This window comes from Bos indicus x Bos taurus, chromosome 25 (assembly GCF_003369695.1).
Source record: "Bos indicus x Bos taurus breed Angus x Brahman F1 hybrid chromosome 25, Bos_hybrid_MaternalHap_v2.0, whole genome shotgun sequence".
Taxonomy (NCBI): domain Eukaryota; kingdom Metazoa; phylum Chordata; class Mammalia; order Artiodactyla; family Bovidae; genus Bos; species Bos indicus x Bos taurus.
In genome coordinates, this window is record NC_040100.1 from 16,857,152 (window position 1) to 16,882,140 (window position 24,989).

The following is a 24,989-nucleotide window of genomic DNA, read 5'->3' on the forward strand; positions in this document are numbered from 1 at the left end:
TGTGGTGGTGACACGGCATTTAGACTCATGGAGCTGAGTGTTGAGTTTCCAGTGTTGCTGGTGATGCGAGGTGGTGAAGTGGTAGAATTAGAGGCTGGGCTGATGGGCAGGGCCAGGGCAGGAAGGGCCTTGCTCTCGCAGAGGGCATCGGTGTTTGATTCACAGTCCTTTCTTGAGGACTGAGGAAAAGTTTGGAAAAGGGAGACAATGTGGTCACAGTTTTATGCTGGAGTGACGGTTCTAGCAACAGTGTGAACTCTGGGTGGCAGAAGGGCGAAGTAGGAATGGAGGCTAGGAAGGCTGCTGCTGGAGACATCGAGTGAACTGAGGGGCCTCAGCCGAGCTGGGGCTTGCCTGGTGAACCTTGGTGGGGAGCGGAGGAGGCGGAATCACGAGGCTTTGGGCAGGGACTGGGTTGTGAGGATGGGGGGAGGAGGAAGCTAGACTGCCTTCCAGGTTTCTGGCTCAGATGGTAGATTTTCCAGGCCAGGGATGGAGGAGGAGGAAATGGGTTTGGGTAGAAGATGGTGTGTTCAGTTTCGCAGAGAATACATTTAAGATTTGTATGTTGCTTCTGCGTCCATCAAGTGAGACATTAGGAAATGTGGATCTGGGTTCAGGATTTGGAAATCATCAGGGAATAGATGGGCCCTAAAAGCCAAGGGGGAGATGCTTTCATTCTTTGACTCCTGTGATAAAGTTGGAAGTGTTTTTATATTATTGAGGCAGTCTTGGGTGTGCAGAAAATGGGTATCATGTACAGATTATAGCAATAACAGTCTTTGAAAATTGGTTACAGTCTCAGTGACTACAGGTTCAGAATTTTCCTGAACAGTAGCACTTTCTAATGTTTGACTGCTTCTCCCTACAAACCATTTGAATGATACAGCAATTAAAAAAAACAGCAGCAGCATCCATCTTGCTTTTCTCAGATTGCCTCTCAAAGTGGCACAGCAGTTCTTCACTCAGTACTATTTTGTTTTGTATGGTGATTCATGTGTCTAGAGATTTATTGCATTGATATTGTAAAGAAAATTCATGCATCGGTTAAAATTTTTTTTCTGAGATTAGCATTTAACGTTTTATTTTTGGTCTTTGTTGCTGCATGTAGGCTTTCTCTGGTTGCAGTGAGTGAGGCCTTCTCTCTAGGTGACGATGTGTGGGCTCCTCATTGCCGTGGCTTCTCTTATTACCGAGCACGGGCTCTAGGCTGTTTGGGCTTCTGTAGTTGTGGCACATGGGCTTAGTTGCCCCACAGCATGTGGGAATCTTCCCGAAACAGGAATCGAACCTGTGTCCTCTGCGTTGGCAGGCAGATTATTAACCACTGGACCACTAGGAACATCCAGATGCATGCATTTAGTAAACTGTTTTCTGAATACCAGCCACGTATCAATACGAATAACTAAGCACGTCATGAGGGGATATGCTGCTGCTGCTGCTAAGTCGCTTCAGTCATGTCCGACTCTGTGCGACCCCAGAGATGGCAGCCCACCAGGCTCCCCCATCCCTGGGATTCTCCAGGCAAGAACACTGGAGTGGGTTGCCATTTCCTTCTCCAGTGCATGAAAGGGAAGTCGTTCAGTCATGTCCGACTCTTAGTGACCCCATGGACTGCAGCCTACCAGGCTCCTCCATCCATGGGATTTTCCAGGCAAGAGTACTGGAGTGGGGTGCCATTGCCTTCTCCGATGGGGGGATATAGTAGTGAACAAATAGCCACCTTCATGGAGTTTATAATCCCAAGGGGGAAGTGTCAGTAAGCAATAAGCAAATAATAAGCAAATAACTTCTTTCAGGTAGTTAATAAAAGTATTGTGCACAAACTAAATATCGGGTGAAGAGGAGGAAATATCAGGGGTATTATTTAGAGGGATAATCCTGAAAGCCGTTTCTGTGAAGCAGACATCTGAGCAGAAACCTGAGTGGAGGTGATGGAGGGAGTCATGTAGGCATCCAGGGAACAGGAACAGTGTTGTAGGCAGAGGGAATAACCGTGCAAAAGACCTGAGGAGGGCAGCAGGCAGGAGCCTGGAGTTGGGGCTTAAGAGGCGAGAGGCTTGCTGGCTCTCTGACACACTTGCCTTCTCTCCAAGTTGGAAAGAACTTGTGGTTACTCTCCATGTTCTCTAAGAGGGAGCCAGGAAGTCCACGGAGATGGAAAGGACCCGGAAGCGGGGGGTCTGAGCGGTTGCCTTTGTGGGTTGGTCAGTGGTGTGTCTTGTGTGAAGCAGCAATGGAACGTGAGGCAGACAGAGAGCCGAGTCTTGTTGGCAGCAATGAGGATGACCCCTGGCGCGAGACAGTGCCTGCAGGATCATTTCCTTTGATGAAGAACAGACATTACCTGTCTGCCCATGAGATTTAATTAATGATTGTAAATGAGAATTTGGAAGAGCCCTTTTCGGTCAGGTGCTCATGGGGATTCCAAAAGGGTAGCTGTCTTCCTCTCTTCCCCACTACCTCCCTCTGCCCACCCTTCATAAATGACTCCTTTCACCTGTTGCAGTCCTCATGGCTTCGAAACACCCCTTTGTGGAAGGGACACTGAACCAGGAGGTGGTGATTTTTGTTCCAAATTACCTTGACTTTATCAACTCCTGCCACTTTTGTGAGACTCCATTTCTTTCTTTGTAAAATGTGAGAATTGGACTAAGTGATCTTTAAAATTCTTTCCAGTTGTCTTATTCTCTGCTTATCCTTGCATGACAACCAGTCAGAGGCATGAAAGCCATGTCAAAAACCATTGGTGCTCCATTGCTGACATTTCTGATAATGATGATAAATTTCTTCAGGTATGAGTAAACAAGATCAAACTGGTTCTGGAATCAACTTCACCATTATACCATCTTCTGATTAAACCATCTGAAAGATTGTTTTTTTTGTCTTAGTATCCACAGGGGTCCTGAAACCAGCCCCCTGAGGATACCAAGGAACAACTGTACTTAGCTGGTTTACCATTAGTTAGCCTTCTTTGTGCCTTAATTAGCCAGACACTCTGCTCAGAGCTGACTTTTTCCTGGCAGTTGATCCAGTCCCCCGTGACAACTCCCCTCGGGCTGATCATGTTGAAGACAACTTCGGAAGAGTTGGCTTGTCCCCGTGAGGACCTCAGCGTGGCTCGGAAGGAGGAGCTGCGGAAGCTCCTGCTGGACCAGGTGCAGACGGTGCTCGGGCTGCTGACAGGTGAGTGGCTGGGTGGCGCCAGGAGGCAGAGTTCTGCCTGCAGACGCCCGAGTGTGGCCCTGGAACTCAGAGTTCTTGAGCTTTAGCTATTACCGAGACGGAGCGTGAAGACAGAAAGAATGTGATGCCGTAGTCCCAGCACCCAGCCCAGTGTCTGGCACATGGGAGGAACTAAAAAAAAATGTTTGTAATTTATTTTCCTTTTAAAGTCTCCGGTTATTTGAACTTGATGATAGCTGTGATTAATGAGATACAGACCGGGTCATGGGAAGGTGACTGAAATACTGATGACTGCATTAAAAGTAAGGCAGGTGGCAGGCACTTTATTTAAGACAATTTGAGTTTAAATCACTAGAAGTTGGAGGAGGAAGATGTGAACGTTTCAAATACGGAGCAGGGAAGTGAGCCCAGGTGTGGAGTTGGAGCTCAGTGCGCCAGGTTGGAGCTGTATATGGCGTTTGTTTTGTCATCTGGTCTGTTGTACTAGAGCCTTGTGATGATGAGCGAAGAGTAACAACAAATAGAAAGCAAACTGCAGAATGAGAGAGGACGGCAAGGAAGAGAGTGGAGCCCCGGTGTCTTGAGGGCAGCAGGGTGAAGGCCATGCCTGCTGAGCTATGGTGGACCTGCGGGTTCCGAGACACCTGTGGCTCTGGGCTGTGCCAGGCGGTGAGGCCAAGCCACGCTGCTGGAGAAAATAGTGTAGGGAAGGGAAGGGTTTTATTTCTAGCTCTTTGACCCAGGCTGCTTCTTGGATGTCTAGGAACTTTATTTTTTTTTTGGCATGTGTTAACAGAAGTGGTTAGCATGTGGTGGGCACTTAAAATTGGTTGTCAGAGTGCTTGATTAAAAACTAAACTTGTCACTCCCCCCGCCCCCTGCCCCCTCATCCTTCCCCAAATCTCTAGGAGGAAACCCAGACCTCAGAGCATTTATTCACTGAAAGGATATTTATTGACACACGCAATTAGATGTTAACTTTCTAAAGTTAGGGACCATGTCTGATATCTGTGTCCTACTTGTGTGGACATTGACGTTTTTGAATCAAGATGTCATTCACGTATCATAAAATCTACCATTTTAAAGTGTAACAGCTCAGTGATTTTTAACAGACTCACAAGGCTGCACTACTAGTGCGCTGTCTAGAGTGTTTTTGTCACCCCCGACCCTGTTACCTCTCAATGGATTTTCCTATTTAGACTTTTCACAAAAATGGAATCAGAATACATGATCTTTTATGTCTGGCTTCTTTTACTTAGCATGATACGTTCAAAGTTTTCCACGTTGTAATATTAAATGTTTTGAGAACAAAATGTTTTCAAAAGCTTTTATGATCTTATTATGTACCAGGTTCTGTAAGGAGATACAAAGAGTGCTGAAACATAGTCCCTGCCCTCTTGTAGTGTGTGCGCTACTAGCGGAGAAAGATAATGCGTTAAGAGTAAGAGTTATGGTAGTCATGTTTCATGTGCAGGCAAAACTGAGCAGGGAAGACTTCCCGGAGGAGGTGACAGCTGAGTGAAATTCTGACAGATAGGTAGCAGTTAGTCTGGTGAAAGGTCAGGTTGGATTGGAAGGCGGAGAGCAGGTCAGAGATTGAGAAGGAGGTCACATGATGAAGGAACAGCTAACAGTGCAGCGTGGTGAAGCCTGTGCGTGGGGTGCAGGTGAGGCCAGATTTGGAGAGCAAAGGCCTATGCCGAGATTGCGTGGGATGGCACTTACGTCTGGTGAGGAACTTGAGAAGATTGGTGGTCGCTTTGTGGGAGAAAATACATTTGAGTTTGGAATATCCAGTGGTGGTGTTCAGAAAAAGCAGCTGGAGAGAGGGACAGATTTTTAAATACTGATGTTGGATCAGAGATATCAATACATCATTTTTCTAAATCTGACTTTTATATGTTGAGTTTTATTTCTCTGTTCAACTCAGTGTCTCCTTTCCTGGCAGGTATCTTGGAGACTGTCTGGGACAAACACAGCGTGACTGCTGCCACCCCACCACCATCCCCGACCTCAGGAGAAAGCGGTATGGTCTGCAGCACACACGTGTTCCTCTTTTTAACTGCGTTTGAGGGTCTCAACAGGGTAACAAATGCTTATCTGTGCCATATACAGATGTAGATTCTTCCTTAATCTATTTTTGGCCTCTCTGCCCTTGTCCTCTGAGTAGCTGTCTTTCTTACTTCTTAGTTCCTTATAAGTACTTTCTAATGTAATATTCTGAACAACATAGTTTGTTTTTCCTTGCCCATCAGGGAGATGGGACCTTCAGACTATGACTGCTGTCCCTCCTGGCCTTTTCTTTTTCCTTTTTCTTAAATTCCTTGGCTGTGTGGTTCCTGCTGAGGTTGGTATGAACCTGTGGGCATGACAGGTCTGCTCTGCAGGCCTGCAGGGGTCAGGTCATAGGAAGTGGGTGGCAGCCTGAAGGAGCTGGCATGAGCCTGTAAAATGTTTTCTTCTCCATGGGCTCAGGGAAAAGTCATGTTGGTCTGGATGGATTGGGGTCCAGCGTGTAGAGATCAGCACACCTTACTTCAGTTCAGATTCATTTGATACAGTGTGGATGTATTTGCAGTGCCCATTGAATAGTTTATTGGTGGCTTAGTATTGTCCCTAGTATTAATATCTGTTTCGAAAGTCAGAGTGCAGTTCACCTAAAAATGGCTCCTTTCAAGGATGGATGGAAAGAGGAAATTGTGTCTGAGCAGGAACTTTTAGTTTCTAAACGGCTTCTGTTTACACCAAGTGATCACAAATGCTTTTCAAGTAGAGTACATCCTGTGAAGTGCGCACACTTCTTCCTCTACTGTAAAGGTTGATGTGGCTAATGAGAAATGTTTCCTCATCTTTCTCTTCTACCTCAAGGAAATAGGCTGTTGAAATTGGACAGCTCTAAGCTCTAGTGGTTTCATGTAGCCTGTTGTTAATATGTGGAAGTTGAAATTCTTGCAGTTACTGTAGAATTGAAAATATATAGAGGTTGAATTGAAAATGTAATTGAAGTTCTGAGGACTGCTCACAGTTTACTAACTTATTCCAATTCTATTTATCATACTTGGATTAAAAACTGTTAGAGTCTTTTGTCATACTTCTTAGATAAAAACTGTTACAGAGTTCTAGAGGATATTAGAAGCCTATAAGAAATTGAATTTTATTTTTATTTGGTGGCAAACGTTCATTTTCAAAGTGGATATCTGAGGTGACTTAGCAGATTAATATTTTGAAATATTAAATGATTAAAGAAATTGCAAAGATGGAGAGATCTGATTTTATGAATAGATACCTTGAAATCTCTTGCAATTTGGCTGATCTTAAAATTTGACCTTTTGGGAATTCCCTGGCAGTCCAGTGGTTAGGACTCTGCTCTCACTGCGGAGGACCCAGGCTCAGCCCCTGCTTGGTAAGATCCCATAAGCCTCGAGGTGTGGCAAAAAATAAAATCTCATTTCAATAGAAATTTGCTAAAGTCAGTTCTTTAGATGGTTGAATGCTAGCTTAGTGTCATGGCTAAGTGAATAGCAGCAGTTTACTTTAGTAAAACTTGTTTTTCTGAGATTGTTTTCCAGTACCAAAAGCTGTGAGTTTTAGTTGACTTCTTTAGGTACATGTTCTGAGCTAACTCAGTTTATACTTTGATAGACTTATTTTCTGGAGGTCAGGTTGGGTAATATTAGATAATACAAATAATAAATGCTTGCCTAGGTTTTGTTTATGAGGTTAGGTGAAATAAGATAAGAACTCAGTTAACATTTCCATATAAATAAAACCTTAAAATATATGATGCATACTTTTTGAGAGTTGCCTCTTAGGCACTATTACAGTTTTTGAAGTTTTGAATTGTAGTATTTGAGACAAAGCAAAATAATTGAGACTAGTGGGAGGATGGACCAAGGAGTTAAGTAAATTTTTAAGCTGGCACACTTCCTCTTCAAGGGGAAAAGAATTACATGTTCACTTGTTAACTCTTTTTCTCTTTATGACAGTTGCAGGTGAAGTCATCAGGTCTTGCTTCACTGTTTGGGCAATACTGATGATTTAATCAACTTCTGTTTTGCTCAACTGCCTTTGTGCCCTTAAGACCCAGTTAAGTGGTAAAACTTCTAGAAAATTCTTTAGCTCTCTTGACTATTAGTTCAGTTTTATGGAGGAAATTCCTTCTGAGAAACTGTGGGGCCCAGTGAGTAGATCAGATAATTCCTAAACACACTTTGTGAGCAGTCCCTGCCAGACTTTCACTGCCCTGCCCAACTGCCCATCAGACTTGGCCCTGTGAGCTTTTGGTCTCTTTTTTCATATACTTTTTTGTAATACCATTTTCTGTCTGATCATTTTGAAAGAATAAAACCCAGGGACTAGTCCCTGCAACAACTACTCTTAACAGTATGGAGGTAGAAAAAGTTTTGACGAGTATATGTAGTTAATTTCTCAGAATGCTGCTGCTGCTGCTGCTGCTAAGTCGCTTCAGTCGTGTCTGACTCTGTGCGACCCCATAGACGGCAGCCCACCAGGCTGCCCCATCCCTGGGATTCTCCAGGCAAGAACACTAGAGTGGGTTGCCATTTCCTTCTCCAATGCATGAAAGTGAAAAGTGAAAGTGAAGTGGCTCAGTCGTGTCCGACTCTTGGCGGCCCCATGGACCACAGCCTACCAGACTCCTCCGTCCATGGGATTTTCCAGACAAGAGTACTGGAGTGGGGTGCCATTGCCTTTTCTGAATTTCTCAGAATAGTTCCCCCAAATTGTTGACTCATCTCCTAAACTCACCTCACCAGGCCATAATCCTGTGAAGTCAATGGTGGTTTTATAGCTCATTTACTAAAAAGGAAGCTGGGGTTCATAGTGGTGGTGGGGGGTAACTTGCCAGAGGTCACATCACCAGTGGAGGGTTGCAGTGATGTGAACCATCATTCCAAGTTGAGATGCACTGTCTCCTGAGTTGCTGTCTCAGTACCAAATGTTCAGCACTTCTGCCCGCCTCCTCCTTCCCGGGTGGAGTCCTGGCTCTGACGCTTACTCAGTTTACCTTCTCTGCCCTTGGATGTGCTCGTAGAAGAGCGACGTGCTCTGGGGAGCGAGGGAGGGGAGGTGGGTGTGCCCCATCTGCATGCTGCGGTTCAGCTTCCTTCTGTACTCGTGCAGCCCCAGCCCTCTTCCTTAGTTACTCTCCTCTTGTCCTCGCTTGGGGGTGGGGAAGAAGTGGCCAAAATGGAATTACATAAATACTGTAGTTTTGAACTAGCTTTGATTGTTCTGTAGTAAAAATTAAGGGGCCATATTGTCCTTGCCCACATGGTGTTTAGTTTTAAATACGTGCGTTCAGTCATGACTAAGTTGCTTCGGTCGTGTCTGACTCTGTGCGACCCTATGGACTCTAGCCCACCAGGCTCCTCTGTCTATGGGGATTCTCCAGGCAAGAATAATGGAGTGGGTTGCCATGCCCTCCTCCAGGGCATCTTCCTGACCCAGGGATTGAAGCCAGATCTCATTTGTCTTCTGCATTGGCAGACGTGTTTTTTACCACTGGAGCCACCTGGGAAGCCCAGTTTTAAATATAGACCTGTACATATGCTGTCGATGGAAAGATTTTAGGTAAAGGTGTCCTAGAGGGCCTGAATTGATTGTGAGCAGTTTATACCTTCCTGTTTTTTTCCCCCAAATTCTTTACAAGTTGCACAGGTTCATGCACTTGCATATCTTCTCACCTGTAGGAAAAATGGGACTTGTTATCACAACTCTTATGATCTTGTTTCCTCCTTCCAAAGGTTTCTTGAAAAGAGTTCCTCCTCATTTTACTGGACTGAGGCTACAGTTAGGTCAGAGGTTCTCAGTTGGGGTGGTTTTGCCCTGCAGGGGATATTTGGCATTGTGGATAAATTTTTTTTTTTTTTTTTTTAAAGAAAAAGAGCATTACTGGCATCTGGTGAGTAGAGGCCAGGGATGCTGGTAAATATCCTACAATACATAGAACAACAACAAAGAATTAGCCAACCTCAGATGTGAGTAGTGCTGAGGCTGAGAAACACCTAGAAAAGGTAGAATGGAATAGAAAACGTGGAATTTCAGTAAGGAAGAAAATGAAGAAGCTGAGGAGATCTTTTCATAAAAGCCCATTTACAAGTGTTCCAACCATGTCTGAGGTATTCCCAAGTTAGTAAATGCCCCAGAGTAGCTCACATACTACTTTGGGGCTGGGTACCTGTTGCTGCTGGTGCCTGGCCCATTTCAGGGACGAGGAGGTCACTGACAGGTTTTTGTATAATCAAGGAGGTAGCTTGTAAAGCCTTAGCTTTGCTTTGGAAATGCTGCAGCATGAAGCAGGGTATCTGTTCTGTGGTGACTCCTACACTGGGATTCAAGTAACAGTTTTGTTAAAAACTCTTCTTTGATTTACTAAAATTCCCCTGAAGATTGAGAGTTGAGTAAAATATTTTTACCGAGAAACAACATTAAAAGATACTTGTTTTGAGAGGGGAGAAAAATCAGAGATCGTCCTGTATGGTTATCAGTAGGTTGTGTTTACTTTGCATAATCCTGTTCAGTCTTCGTCCTTGTGCCGGTATCTTTTCTGTAGTTTCGGTCATGGTGGACACACACTGTTTTACATACGACTTTAGATCTTCTATACTTTTCTATATTTGAACATTAGTTTTCTGACTGTTCATTTTTCCTGGCTGCATAATCTTTCCTGACCTGGCTTCTGGGAAGGAGCATAGGCTTTGGGAATACTAAGGCCCAAAGCCTTAGTTTTAGCTAGACCTGGGTTTTAGTTTCAACTCTGCCTCTAACTGAGGAACATGGGGGAAATGCCTAAATTATCTGTGTTTTAGTTATTCTAAATCCCCCTGGAATCCCATTCTGGAAAAATTCTGAGCTGAAGAATAGGGCCGCCTTTTTTGTTTTGAAAGCCAGAATTTATTTCTTTTCCAGAAGGTTTAAGAGGCTTTAAAAAAGGCCCAGGGTCCCAAAGATGTCTGGGTGTAATTTAAGATCATACTGAGGTGATGCTGATTGGTTCTTCCATTGCTAAAGCCTTAGTTTGATCCTGGTTGATAAATGCTCTGATAATTTTAAGAGTTGGGTAATGGTGATTTCCTTTGACTTTGGCATCTTTTATAAACGGCTGTTCCATGATCCATGTTCCATGTTCCATGATGAAAGAAGTAATACCAGAAATAGTCATTGATAGGGAGTAGGTTGTGTGACTCAGGTGGATAGCCACCACAGCAATCAAAATAATTAATCCAGTAACAAACTGAAATGTTTGCAGATTCTTCTTGAACATCCTTCTGCATTATTCTCTGAAGCCAGGTCTTCTGATTATCAGCTTGGGTAGCTGAGATCACGATGAGTCTCATCTGGTATCGGATGCAGCTCTTTCAGAACAGAAACCAGCAAATACCTTTCAGAATAGATGCCAGGGGACAACTGTTTAATCTGGTTTTAACAGTGGAAATTAAAGTCCTTATTAATAAATCACAAAAGCCTCATTTTAATGGCTGAGGAGATTGAGGCTGAGAAAGGTTAACTACTCTGTTCATATTAATCCAACATTAATATAAGGTGGCAGGTCTCAGTAGGTCTGGGGACCTGTGGAGGTCACCCCCAAACCCTTGCAGGGTCCCAAAGGTCAACCATGTTTTCATAAAAATTGTTGAGACATGGTTTGTCATTTTTATTCTCACTCTTATGAGTGTACTGAAAAACAGGTTCGTTCAGATTTTGCATTGCAGTTAATCTTTAAGAAATCGGTGCTTTTCAAATTTTATTATTAGAGTAGCTGCCATTATCTGAAAAGGCCACTAAAATACTTCATTCTCTTTCAGTTTTATTATCTGTAAAGCTGGGTTCTCTTCATATATGTCAGTAAAACAACACAGTACAAAAAGCAGATGAGAGAATCTAGCTGTCTTCTTTCAGAAGTGTGATAATCACTCAGTCGTATCTGACTGTCTGCGAGCCAGTGGACTGTAGCCTGCCAGGTTCGTCTGTCCATGGAATTCTCCAGTCAGGAATACTGGAATGGGTAGCCATTCCCCAGGGTCAGACTTTTATCTCCTTTATTGCAGGCAGACTCTTTACTATCTGAGTCACCAGGGAAGCGCCTCATTTTCTTTTAAGCCACAGAGTAAAGAGAGTTCCAAAAATGTAAAAACAGTGCTATTTTCACGTTAACGTTTTATAGGGCAAAATATAATCTTTTTTGTTTAAAAACGTTATTTATGATAACAGGTAAATAGGCTTAATTATTATTAAATGAATTAAATATTTGAAAAATTTCCAGTTTTAATTTCTAATGACAAATATCAATAGAAATAACCAATATAAACATGTTTTTGGTGTCTTCAATGATTTTTAAGAGTGTAAAGACTTCTAAGACCCCAAAATATGAAAACTGCTGCTAAGGTAAAAAAATATTTAAAATGTAAAAATTTATCCAGTATTCCACCTTCCAGATATAGCATCATTTTAGACCTCTCTTTCTACATAGATATAAAGATAGAGTAAATAAAATAATTTTGTCCTGAATAAAAGGACAAAATGGCATCATAACACATATATTTATTTATTTTTTTAAAGAAAAGTTACTTATTTTTTATTTTTGGACTGCTGGGTCTTCATTGTTATGCCTGAACTTCACCTCGTCGTGGTGCTTGGGCTTCTCATTCTCATGTCCTCTCTCGTTGCCGAGCACAGCTCCAGGCGCACAAGCTTCAGTGGTCGCGGCTCACGTGCTTAGTTACTCTGCGGCATGTGGAGTCTTCTGGGACCAGGGGTCAAACCCTTGTCCCTTGCATTGGCAGGTGGATACTCAACCACTGGACCGCCAGGGAAGTCCTATTTTTATTTTTTGATAAAGGCTTTTAAATTTTAGTTTTACTTGAATTTAACAGAAAGTACTAAATGGAAGTAATTGCTGACTGTGAGACGTTTTTCCACAAGCAATATTAGTTTGTGAAAGATATCTCCAAGGATAAGGAAAAAAAAGATTATGAAAACAAATTTCTGACTACATGTTTTAATTTTAGTCCATATATTTTGAGACTTAATGCTTGTGAAAGACAAGAAAGTTAGCTAGCACAGCCTTCTATAATTCTTCCATTTGTGTAGTCTTGATTCTATATTTAATTCAGTACTCCCTTTGCCACAGCTTCTCCATTCCGTAATTCTTCATTTTTGTTTATCTCTTTATTTACGTGGTTTCTTTGTTCATTATTCTCCCTAAGAATTTGTCAATATATTATTTGAATTTTTGCATGTTTGAAAGGAGACCTTTGGGCTCAAGTCACTCTTTGGCCCAGAACTTGTGACGGTGCGCCTCTGCTTTTGGCTTTGAATGTTACTGTGAATCTGGATTCAGGGCTTTCTTCCTTGTGTATGCGCTTTTGTTGCCTTCATTCCTTCTTTATTCCTAAAGTTTTTGTATTGTTTACTCCTTACTTTTTTTCTTGGGGTAGAATAAGCCTTTTTATTTTATAAAGTCTCATCTTTATTTCAGGAAGACTTCTTGTTATAGTTACTGAATGTCTTTTTTTTTTGTCTTTTCTAAAATCGTTTTATAGGCATCTCTCCACCCCCAATTTCATTTTGTGTGATTTCCTTTGGTGTTTAGTTCAGTGCTCCTCAAAACTAGTAAGCAAGCATAAGAATCACCTGGAGAGCTGGTACAAGCACAGCTTCCTCACCCTCCTAGGTTCTGGCTCAGTGGGAGTGGGTGGCGCCTGATCATTGGTGTCTCTGATGGTATCATAACCATCATTGGCATCTTGGTATCAAGCTCCCAGGTTATGTTGATGCAGGTCCACAGACCTCACCTTGACTAGCCCAGTTGTTTTAAATTTTTGGTCCTCGGGCCTGTTTATTCTCTCTCTCTCTTTTTAAATTGAGATGTTTAATATAACTGACATGTAACACTGTTAGTGTTAGTTTTAGGTGCATAACATAATAATTTGTATATATTTTGCAGAATGATCACCACATTCTGATCTATCAACAGTAAATCTATTAACACCCATTACCACACATAGTTACAAATACTTTTCTTGGGATGAAAACTTACTTTATACTCTCAGCAGCATTCAAATATAGAATATAGTATTGTAAACTATAGTCACCATACTGTACATCACATCCCCTCCCCAGGGCTTATTTATCTTACAGCTGGAAGTTTGTACCTTTTTACTGCTCTCAGCCTGTTTGACCCACCCTCAGCTTCTGTACTCTTAAGGATTATTGAGGTCCTCAAAGAGCTTTATGAGTTTTATCTATTGATATCAAAACTGAGAAAATTTAGAAATATTTATTAATCCTTTTTTGGGAGGTGTCATTATATATAAATTCATCTTGGTTTTATAGTGTATTGTTGTAATAGTACTACTGTTATATTTGTGCACATTTCAGAACATTATAAGATTTTATGACGGCTCTCCATTGTGGGTCACAGGCTTTCTCTGGTTGTGGTGAGAGGGAGTAGGGTCTCTGGTTGCCGTGCATGAGTGTTTTTTGTTGTGGCACGAGGGCTTCTCTGGTTGTGGAGCATGGGCTCTAGAGTTCTCGGGCTCAGCAGTTGTGGCCCTCGGGTTATTTGTTTGTGGTTATGTAGCCTGAGTTGCCCCGAGGCATGGGGTATTTTAGTTTCCTGATCAGGGCTTGAACCCATGTCCCCTGCATTCTTTTTTTATTGGAATATAGTCGATTTACATATTAATTCTTTTAAAAGTAACTGTACTGAACTCAGTACATATAAACAAATAATATATCTTAATGAAAAAATAACTTTCCAAAGCGATCAGAAATTTTTACTTAGAGTGGAGTTATTTTATAGTTTGTAAATCTCTAACATATAGCTTAATAATAGATAGCTTTTGTTTTTTCTTGCTAGTGGAATGTAGCCTCTGGAGAGCTCTGTTTTACACTTGAGAGATAATAAAAATGAGAGGGGAAAATAGCATTCTTTTAAAAATACTGTGAATTTGTGAACCCCCAAAGGGAGTTCCTGGGGACTCTTAGGGGTCCCCGGGCCAAACTTTGAGAACTTCTGCTTTGTACTAATGCTTTGTTTTTTTGTTTTTTAAGGAGAATTCTTTCTTAAGTTGGTTTGTAAGAGATTTGATGGCGTGTATCTTAAAGTCTTTTGTATTTCAGGTGACTTACTGAGTAACCTGTTGCAGAGTCCTAGCTCAGCCAAACTGTTGAATCAGCCAATCCCCATTCTTGATGCGGAGAGTGAGTATATCTGTTCCCTGGCCTTGGAGTGCCTGGCCCATCTCTTCAGTTGGATTCCTCTGTCTGCCAGCATCACCCCGTCCCTCCTTACCACCATCTTCCACTTTGCGCGCTTTGGCTGTGACATCCGGGCCAGAAAGATGGCATCAGTTAACGGCAGCAGCCAGAACTGTGTGTTGGGTCAAGAGCGAGGCCGGCTGGGGGTCCTGGCCATGTCCTGCATCAATGAACTCATGTCCAAGAACTGTGTGCCTATGGAATTTGAGGAGTACTTACTGCGTATGTTCCAGCAGACTTTCTACCTCCTTCAGAAAATCACCAAGGATAACAATGCCCACACAGTGAAGAGCAGGCTAGAAGAACTCGATGAGAGGTAATGACAACAGGTGTGGCTTCGGCTGTGCCCCAAGAACAGGCCTTGACTGTTGATCACGTTGTGCTGCATAGTGTCCGTAATCCTCTTTGGTTTCAGAATCTGGGGCTCCTGGTGAGGAATGGAGAGGTAGGTATGTACCAGTAAGTCTGAGCTTAGCCGCAAGGGCTCGGGTGGTTAAGGGAAATAAGTTGAGGAGGAAAAGCGATTGTACATTGTACAGGTTGGTTGTCTTCTTTGCCCGTCCATCTCCTGTCCTCCCTTCCTCCCTCGTCCGCCCTCTTCCTCACTCTTTGCCTGCAGGTCTGAGGTGGTGCAGGAGCGGGGACCGCTGCTCCGGCAGAGCCAAGCACAGGAGAGGAGGCCCGTGGAGGTACAGGAGTTACACTCGCCTTTCCTCGCTTGGTGTTGCTTGTTGGTTCTCACTGTTTGACTTTTCCCAAATGAACGTCGTGCAGTGTATAGGGATGTTGTCACAATTGTAAGTTTACACCGCTGGCAAGGTTTCCTCAGAAGAGAGGGGGATGTTCCTGTGGGCAGACATCTGTGTTTCTTGGTTACTGTCCTCTTGAAAGCAGCCTAAAGTCACTTCACCTGTCTTTGTTAAGAACTCAGATGACTCCACAGTGAGCTGAGGCACAGTCTCATTGTTTATTTCCGTTAGAGATGATAACATTTATGAATGTTACAGTGTTCATTAATGTGATGCTACTGCTGTGTAAAAACAAGGGAAAATTGGAAGCGTATATATCAAGAACATTTTGTTGACCATTCAGAAAGTTTCAAGCAAATAAATTGTATTGAATTAGTAAATATTTCTAGATTGCCTGGGAGCAAAAGTCGTTAGTATTTCAATTAATTTTCCGTGGTTTGTTTTTGTTGTTAAGCTATGCAGAGTTAAGCCATTTCCTTTTCCTTAGAGTAAGCAGTGGGATATAAAGTCAAGTGCCTAAAGTCAAGACAGTTCTAGTCCTTTTTAAATTTAGCAAGTTTCACAAGTTTTTCTAAAGTTGAAAAAAATTGGTATGTAAGATTATTTTGGTTTGGTTCATCATGAACAAGCTTTCTGTGAAAGTTTCTTCGTATATTCACAAAGGAACTCATAATCTGATATGGTAATATGTGGGTTTATTTTGCATTATTTGATAATGGCTTTCTATCTGAATTCAAAGGTATCAGCTTTCAAACACACAACTGTATATGTTTATATCCTTTGTAGCTTTGGTTAAGTAAGGCTGTATCTTCATATGGTTGAAAAAACTTAACAGTTAACCTAGCAGCTTACACCAGCCATCAAACAGATATCAGTTGTTTTGACTTTTACTTTTAGTCTAATGTCTGTTACGGCTTACATTTGGGTGGTATAAAAATGTCATCATGGATGATGTATACTGATTTTGTCACATGTAACTTTTGTGCTCTTGGTTTTATATTTTAATCCTGTGCTTCCTCTTGCCCTGTGAAAGCTGAGAGGTGCCTGGAAGCAGAAAGGTGACATGAACAATACTGTGTGCTTGCTTCCTGGCTCTTGGGTCCCTTCCCCCTAATTCTAAACAGCTAAGTCCTTTCTCAGTTGTTTAGGAGCTACTTAACCCCAGGTTTCTTGCCTCTGTTCTCCTGCTTTTTTCCCTAACTTTCTACTGCTCATTGGCACCTGTACCAGAAGGTGGGCAAGGGAAAGAAAATGAGGTGAAATAAAATCTGAGTGTCAGCTGCCAAACAGTCTTGCCTGTATTCTTTTTAAAAATTGAGTTGGAGATGAAAATAAAATGAGATTGTGTGTTACATGACCTACGACTTTTCTTTCTTCTTTTATGGGTGGTAGGGAATTGAGTACAGCTTCCTGAAGAGCAGTAAAATGGTTGACAGCTTTGAATAACCACGTCAAAATGTAATAAGCAGAGCAAGGAATGAAGAGTTCCTGCTCTTGAGTCTGAGTGATTGAAGGCTTCAGAGAGAAGTTCTCTTGTACTTTCCCATCTCTAAGAACAGTTGATTGGTGCCTTACTGTTTTTTAAGTGTTTGGCCCCATGATCCTTATCAAACAAAGTAATTTTTTTTTTAAAGCTTCAGATAAACTTGCCTGTGTGTGGCGGCCACACAGACAGATTGGTCACCCTCAGGTGCTAGGTCCCAGAAGCAATTTGGGACGTTTATTGATGGGCCAGTTTTGCTCTTCTCAGGACTAGTCTTCTTCCCCTTTATTATCGAATATATCTTTGCTTTAAACAAAAAAGCCAGCTTCTTGCAGTTAGGACTTTCAGAATTGCTTTTAGCCAACATAATTTTTGGCTAAGGCCAGGTTTACCTTTTTTTAATCAGTCTCTGAAATGTGATTTATGGAGGTACACCCATCTCATTTTCTAATCACCTTTTGGTATTGAGGGGCTTATAATGACAGTTTCTGAAATGTGAGAGTGATGACGTGCTGTGTATTTAATAACAGACATCTCTTATCCTTACAGCTGTGACCCACACTCCTCTGTGAAATGATTTTTGAATACACATGAAATGGGAACTCCCTGTGATGTGAAAAGAAAAGAGCACTGGATTGGGAGTGGATGGTGGTCCCATTCTTCCATGAGCTGGCTGAGTGACCTTGGGCCAGTCACTTTGTCTCTCTGGGCCTCATCTGTAATATGAAGCATCACTAAATTGTCCCTGAGTCTTGTCCAGCTCGAACAGCCCTCCTCCCTTACTTCTGAAATTTTTTAGAGTGGATTGGGATGTGCTATGTTTAATTAGCACTAGAGCTAGAGGGTGGGGAAAAACACGAACATTCGGTTGCAAGCTTGAATAGATCTTACCTGGATGCCATGCCTTTTGTATAGCCTTGCTTTGTTTTGGGGTTTTTAGCACATTTGTTCTAATATTTTGGCCTCTTAGCAAAGAAAACCAGCCCTCCAGACGTGCCACATTGAAATGACAGCAGATCCACCCGTCGACCTTTCAGTACCATTTCCTTTCCCTTTAATTGGGTCATCACACTGAGTTAGCAAATGTGAGGATGCTAGCTTATAAGATGCCTTAGTAGATGGTGTCTGAGGATTAAAGTTGCTTTTCTGCTGTGTTTCAGGTGGTAATGGAATGGAGGGTTGCCTGACCTGTAGGTAATTGTTGCAGGCCTTTATATTTTTAACTGAAAATATGTTATAAATCTGTATAGTTTTGTACTGAAGAAATTTGGATTGAATTGAATTCTCCTCTAAGGAGGTGACTGCGTTTCTCACTGTCGCCTTTTGTCTTCTTGTCTTCTCTAGCTACATCGAGAAGTTTACTGACTTTCTGCGGCTCTTTGTGAGCGTTCACCTAAGGAGAATCGAGTCCTACTCCCAGTTCCCTGTGGTGGAGTTTTTGACACTTTTGTTCAAGTACACATTTCATCAGGTAAAGCACTGGAATGGCCCATATCCATCCCTTTCCCACCCAAGAAGCCCACTTTGTTATTTTGAGGAGAAAGGACATTATTGTATTTTGCGAACATTTACTAGTGCTTACTATATGAAGATGAACCCCTTTATCCTTCATAACAGCCCTCTGAGGTAGGTGTTATTATCATCCCCATCTTACAGATAAACAAACTGAGGCACAAAGAATAACTTGCTGAGGGTCTTAGAGTTGGTAAGCAGTGTAGCCACAATTTGAACCCACAGGGCCTGCAGCTGTAGTCTGTAGCTGTCACTAAGCCTTCCCACAAGGAGATGGTAGGTAGTGCAGCTCTCAAGAGTTCAGTTTTGGTGGATCCAGTTGTTCCCCCCATTCTGCAGTTGTTTTTTGAGCTCCTATTGTATTTCCTCTTAAGCCAAGTCCTTTCTCTTCATTAGAATTTAGTTCTGGTCACCCAGTATTTTTTATTTCTGTATATATTTTAGCAACTTTATTGAGATAGAATTCACTTGTTAAGAAATTCACCCGTTGTAATTGTACAATTCAGCGGTGTTCAGTAGACGCATGGACTTGGGCAGCCGTCATCGCAGTGCTGTTTTGGATCTTTCAGTCATGCCCTTTCACTTGTGCTCATTTGCATGTCTTTTTTTTCCCTTTTGTATAATTGTCTTTATTTGTTTTAACTTTATTTTGTTTTGGGGTATAGATGATAAACAATGTTGTAATAGTTTCAGGTGGACAGCATGGAGACTCAGTGACCCATAAAGACGTATCCATTCTCCCCCCAGGCTGCCCTCCCATCCAGGCTGCCATGTAACGTTGAGCAGAGTTCCCTGTGCTATACAGTAGGTCCTTGTTGCGTGTCCTTTTTAAAATGAGCTTTTTGGGGAGTTCCCTGGTGGTTAGGATTCTGGGCTTTCACTGCCATGGCCTGGGTTCAATCTCTGGTCAGGGGAATTGAGGTTCCGCAAACCTCAAGGTGCAGACTGCCCTGCTCCCCTCCAGAGCTTTTTGTTGAAGGGTTACACACCTAAAGAAGTGTGCAGATCATACGTGTACAGCTTCATGAGGTTTCCCAAAATGAACAAAGATTTCCCAGGTAACCACCACCCACGTCAAGAAATAGAATGTTACCAGAATCGCCCTCATGTCCTTCCCAGATCCTCCCCAGTTCTGACTTTAGCAGCTCAGAGGCGTTTTAGAACGCCTCTAATGGAAGCATACAATGTAGATTTGTTTGACTTTCTTCATTCAGCATTATGTTTTTCATCTGTGTTGTGTGTGGCAGGAGTTTTTCTCACTGTTTTATAGGAAGTCATTAGAAGCCGTGTCACTGTTGGTTTGGGCTACTTCCGGTTTCTGGTGGTCATGAATCATGCAGCAGACGTTTTTGTGCCTGCCTTTGGTGACATGCATAACTCCTTCTGTTGGTGTGTACTAGGGATGGAACTGCTAGGTCAGGGAGGGCATCTGATTTTATAACTAGTCATTTTGGTGGTTTGAAACATGTTGTAACTTCATGAGGCTAGAGGAGAGGCAAGGGTGGAGGCCGGGAGGGGTGTGTGAATGTAATAGGGGATTTGGAAGGGCATGGGTGGAGGAGGAGGAGGTTAAAGAATTGATGAGATGTCTGATAGAGGGGCCAATGAGCGCAGAGCTAGGAGGAAGCCAGCTGAGCTCACCAGGGCTAAGATGGGACAGAGAGGTGATGCGATACAGGAGGGTGAGGATGTAGGAGAGAAATATCAGAAATGGGAGAAACTGGAAAGAGAATCAGGAGAGAAGGAAGGCTTTGATTGATACTGTAGAGTAAGTGCAGTAGATGTGAGAGAGAAGGAACCAGTGCTGGGGGCAGAAAGAAGGGGTTTATTTGGGAAAACAGAATGGAATGTCATATAGCTTTGCTCTCTATGTAAAATGGGATCTTTTAAAGATACATGTTATAGAAGAAAGCTTAAAAAAATGTTTTAAGTATTAAGTATGCATGTCTAATGACTACTTCTTTGAGTGTTTGAGCTCTGGTTATTTCTAATAGGCCTCTGTCCTTGGACATGTCTTTTAAATTTCTAAGGATTTAGACTGCAGGGGGGCATCTTTTTTTTTTTTTTTTTCATTTTTGAATGAGCTGGGTCTTCCTTGCCACACGAGGGCTTTCTCCACTTGTAGTGAGTGAGGGCTACTCTCTAGCGGCGGCCAAGGGCTTCTCATTGCACAGCACAGGCTCTAGAGCATGTAGGCCTAGTAGTTGTGGCTCATGGGCTTACTTGCCCCGTGGCATGTGGAATCTTCCTGGACCAGGGATTGAACCTGTGTCCCCTGTATTGGCTGGTGGATTCTCAAACATCGAACCACAGGGAAGTCCTCTAGTTCTCTTTTTGTTCCTTATCTTGTTACCTTAGCAGGTGACTTTACTTCTGAGCCTTGGTTTCTTTAGTCTGTAAAATGGAAAGAAGAAAAATATCTCTCCGTTTTCCAGGACTGTTGTGAAGGTCAAATAGACCAAATGCAAATGGAAACAAATCCCCTGGAGAAAGGAGAAGTGGCATCATTAGTTTCTAAAGGCGCTTGCCAGTTAGTCTTTAGTGACTAACTGGCTCTGGAATCTGATGAGTAAATCTGAGTATGGGTACATTTTAGAAAGGAGTCTGTGAGGGCTCTGCAGAGTTGACACCAAAAGTGCGGTCAGCCCATCCATCTTTATGACCTTAGCCTTCTGTGCCCAGAGCAGTTGTCAAAGGCCAGATTGTGGGCAGCACAGGAGGCCTCACAGTGGGGCCTGTAGATATGGATGTGAACCATGGTGTTTCAGGTCCTGAAGAGGGTGTATCTGCCCAACTTTCTTCCAGCCTCAAGCCACATAGTAAACCCTCAATTCAAAGGCATGAGAAAGACGTGTGTAATCGTGAAGCACTTTGACATAGCCATTAGCTCTTCGCTTTTCTCAAAAGCCACATGCATCAGTTATGTTTTTTGGTGAGGGAGCTGATAGGTATTGCTTTTCAAGTCAAGGAAGGGTGACTGGGTAAGCTCCTGATAGGAAGCACAGCACACTACAGCCAGGACAAGGCTACATCTCCTGGCTGCCAGTCAGTGCCTGTCCACAGGCTACCCATATTATTTCCACATGGCTTATTGTGTTTTTTTTCCCTGCTTATTTTTCTAATTCATTTTGTGCTCTGAGGATGGCCCTGCCAGTGGTCCTGATTGAGCTGTTAGCAGTCTAGTTCCAGGGCTGCCCTGTGGATTATGAGTGGCGTCTGCCACTTTAAAAAATAAAAGGTTACATATTTGACTGTGTTACGTCTTAGCTGTGGCGCACGGGCTCTCCGTTGTGGCACTTAGGCTTCTCTAGTTGTGTAGCACCGGCTCCAGAGCCCCCAGGCTTAGTTGCCTCACAGTATCTGGGATCTTAGTTCCCTGACCAAGGATCAAATCCAATTCCCCTGCATTAGAAGGCGGATTCTTAACCACTGACCATCAGGGAAGTCCCTGCCACATTTTTTAAGTTTATAGCTTTTCTGTCTTATTAGACTCAGCCTGGGTATAGAACTCTCACTGTACACCACCACCATCATTGTAAGTTACCTCTTGGACAAATTTCATACCTGCCCAGGTAAACTTCTGGATTTTCTTGGATCAGAAATGGAAGGAAGCTGATCTAAGAAGATCGTGTTATTATTTCTTGCCATATCTAATCCTGCTACCAATGATGTAGTTGAATGAAGTAATCACAAGTAAATCCAAGGAGTTCTTGTAGGTAGCAAGAATTCGAAGGGATACATAAGGGATTGTGGGGCGGGGGTGCCACACATGAAACTGAATGTGTATGAGGAGGACTGGATACTGGAGAAGAGAGTGCCTGGATTTAGCAAAACTCCTGAGAAAGTGCAGTGGTCCAGTTTCTAGGACCCTATAAAGACTTGCTGTCTTCTCACTTTGTCCTTATCAAAACTCAGGCGAGAGGTTGCTGTTAGCCTGTTTGACACATCTACTTTGCAGATGAGCCGGAGCCTGTGGGTCAGACTTAACGTGCTCACTTAGTCTGTCATGTAGGAAGACTGCAAGTGTTTCTTTCCTAATGTTCACATGTGTAAACTTGTCATTTAGAAGCCTCTGAAACTTAGTTTTTGTTTTATAATAGTACATAGTGGAAAGAGTATTGGCTGGGGGAGTAAAGAGACCTGCTCCTATCCCTGACATTGAACATATCTCTGGATCTCAATTTCTTTTTCTCTGAAGCAGATTTGAATTGGAGGATCAGTGAGAACTCTCCACATCACAGTCTCAGAGTTCAACATAGGTGTTCTCTCGGCTTATTTTGTAAATTGGTTTGTTCTGCATAATATCTCCTTAATAATATGTTCCGTGGTAACCTTGTCTTGTTAATTCAACAGGGCCCAATCGTGAAGACCAAATAAAAGACACCAACTGTGGTTATTACTAAGAAGTCCAGGGAACCTAGGCTTATAGTTGTAGCGTTCTGGTGGAAGTAAACACTGGTGGGTGTGTTTCTAAGGAGTAGTTGCATTAAGTAATTTCATTGTCTGGATTTCTTTTGCACCATAGCCTACTCATGAAGGTTACTTCTCTTGTTTGGATATCTGGACGCTCTTTTTGGACTATCTGACAAGTAAAATTAAAAGCCGTCTGGGAGACAAGGAAGCAGTTCTCAACAGGTAAACCACAGAAACATCAATAACTAGAAATAGACATTTTGGTCAGTTTCTCTTGTGGCCTAGAGTCCGCCACGCAGTCAGACCGCTTTAGTGAAACCGAGTCACTTACGCTGTTCAGGTAGTAATGCCATTGAGCATTCTTTTCTTCTCTCCCCTTAGATACCTCATTTTTAAAAACATTTTTCTGATTAAAAAAGTAACATGTATTAAATTTTTAGGTATGATAATGCTTTTGTGGCCCCTTCTCCTCCATGACCCCTACTTTAGAGATATAAGTTGAAGTATTTATTGGATGAAATGATATGATGTCTGAGATTTGCTTTAAAATAATTCCCTGGGGCTAGTGAGGGAAGTGGGTTGACCATTTGTTGACAAGTGATGTTGAACTTAGTTGGTAGGAACTTGGAGTTCATTGTATCCTCACTTCTTTTGTATGTGCTTGAAAATTTCCTAAATAATGAATACTTATCAGGGAAAAAAGTATTTATTTTAAAAACTAGCAAAGATAGAAAAATAAAGATAAGTTGTCTATAATCCCACTATCCAGAGATAATTAGTTTTGTACTTCTTGTTATAGTTTAGAAACAGAAAATGGGGAAATGTTTTTTCCCCACGTTTCTCAAGACCATTTTTCTTGTTTGCAGGCAGAAAGTATGTTTCCTGTACACTGTGGTCCTTATATATGTAACTATTTGAAGCTAATATATCTAGAGTGTTCAGCACACTACAAATGCTCAGTAAATAGTATCAGTGGTGGATGGTGGAGACAGTGAATACATCTCTCCTAGAGAGGGCCAAGGAGAAGGCAATGGCACCCCACTCCAGTACTCTTGCCTGGAAAATCCATGGACGGAGGAGCCTGGTAGGCTGCAGTCCATGGGGTCGCTAAGAGTCGGGAACGACTGAGCAACTTCACTTTCACTTTTCACTTTCATGCATTGGAGAAGGAAATGGCAAACCACTCCAGTGTTCTTGCCTGGAGAATCCCAGGGACGGGGGAGCCTGGTGGGCTGCTGTCTCTGGGGTCGCACAGAGTCGGACACGACTGAAGCGACTTAGCAGCAGCAGCAGAGAGGGCCAAATGGAGGTGGTGAGGAGAACTCCCATCTGGGGAGAGTTGGACTGAACCTCTTAAAACTCTTTCCATCGCTGAGGCTTGAAGAGTTTTTAAAATTCTAAACGGTATTTGCATTCCAAGTTTAAGCTTTTGCACTTTCATTTCCCAAACTATTTTTATGATTGCAAAATAGCTTCCAGCTTGTTATGGTGTCAGGTCACATGTGGTTCTGGGTAGTATATTTGTGTATCAGAAACCTTCTTACACAACAGTAGATCCTGTTTTTGGTGAACTTGCCAACTGTGAGTAATTGTGTTGTTGAATGAGATTCTTCAAAGAAAAGGCGCTTCCGCCAGATTCTTTCTTGTATGCTGAGCAGTCGCATCCTTTGCTTCTGGGACTGTGCCTGATTTTGCTATATTTAAGTGGTTAGATGCTCTTTCACATCGCTCAGACTTTTTGGAAGAATAAGCTGAGGAAATGATCAGCACGAAAATGCTTTTAAAAGCACAGTACAAATGTGCTTTAGGTGAGGAGAATACGGTATTGTTCCACTGAGAGATACTTGCGCTGATTATTGCACCAATAGAAGGAGCAGTGGTGCAGTTTAAATTCCTTTTCTGCTTCATGGTAGCAGTGTTACTTTTGGTCAAGTCATATGGTAATCACATTTCCTCTTGCAAAACGAGCATACTAATACCTCTTGCAGAATGGCTGGGATTCAGGAAATCACGCATATAAAATAACAGGCATAGTGTCGATCACATGTGAGGCACTCAGTGGATGGTCACAGTAGTGACCACACAGTAATAATAAGTCATCGAAGACGTTGCTGTCGTTTGAGGTGGTGACTGTGGAGTTAAATGACAGGACCCCTGGACAACAGAGACTCCTCAGCCCACTTGCAGATGTTGACCGGCCTGCCTGCTCAGGCATCTGTCTTCACAGTTGTCAGCGGTCCTGGCTGACCGCTTTAAACACTAGGGATTTTTCTCATTGATCATTGGATTATTATCCTAAATAAGGCTCTCTGATTTTTCATGACTTAAAAAAAAAATACACATATAACACTTTCATACTTTTA

The 24,989-nt window shown here is 42.5% G+C and overlaps 1 protein-coding gene across 2 annotated transcripts in view; it reads left to right on the forward strand.

Annotated features, from left to right (window-relative positions):
- The window catches only part of XPO6 (exportin 6), a 107,029-nt gene that overhangs the window by 41,297 nt on the left and 40,743 nt on the right, over positions 1-24,989 (forward strand). For both annotated transcript variants that reach the window (XM_027528165.1, XM_027528164.1), the window contains exons 5-9: positions 3,027-3,186; positions 5,135-5,212; positions 14,332-14,785; positions 18,046-18,172; positions 22,739-22,848. In XM_027528165.1, coding sequence (XP_027383966.1) covers positions 3,027-3,186; positions 5,135-5,212; positions 14,332-14,785; positions 18,046-18,172; positions 22,739-22,848 — 929 coding nt within the window. The remainder of the gene's footprint in view (positions 1-3,026; positions 3,187-5,134; positions 5,213-14,331; positions 14,786-18,045; positions 18,173-22,738; positions 22,849-24,989) is intronic.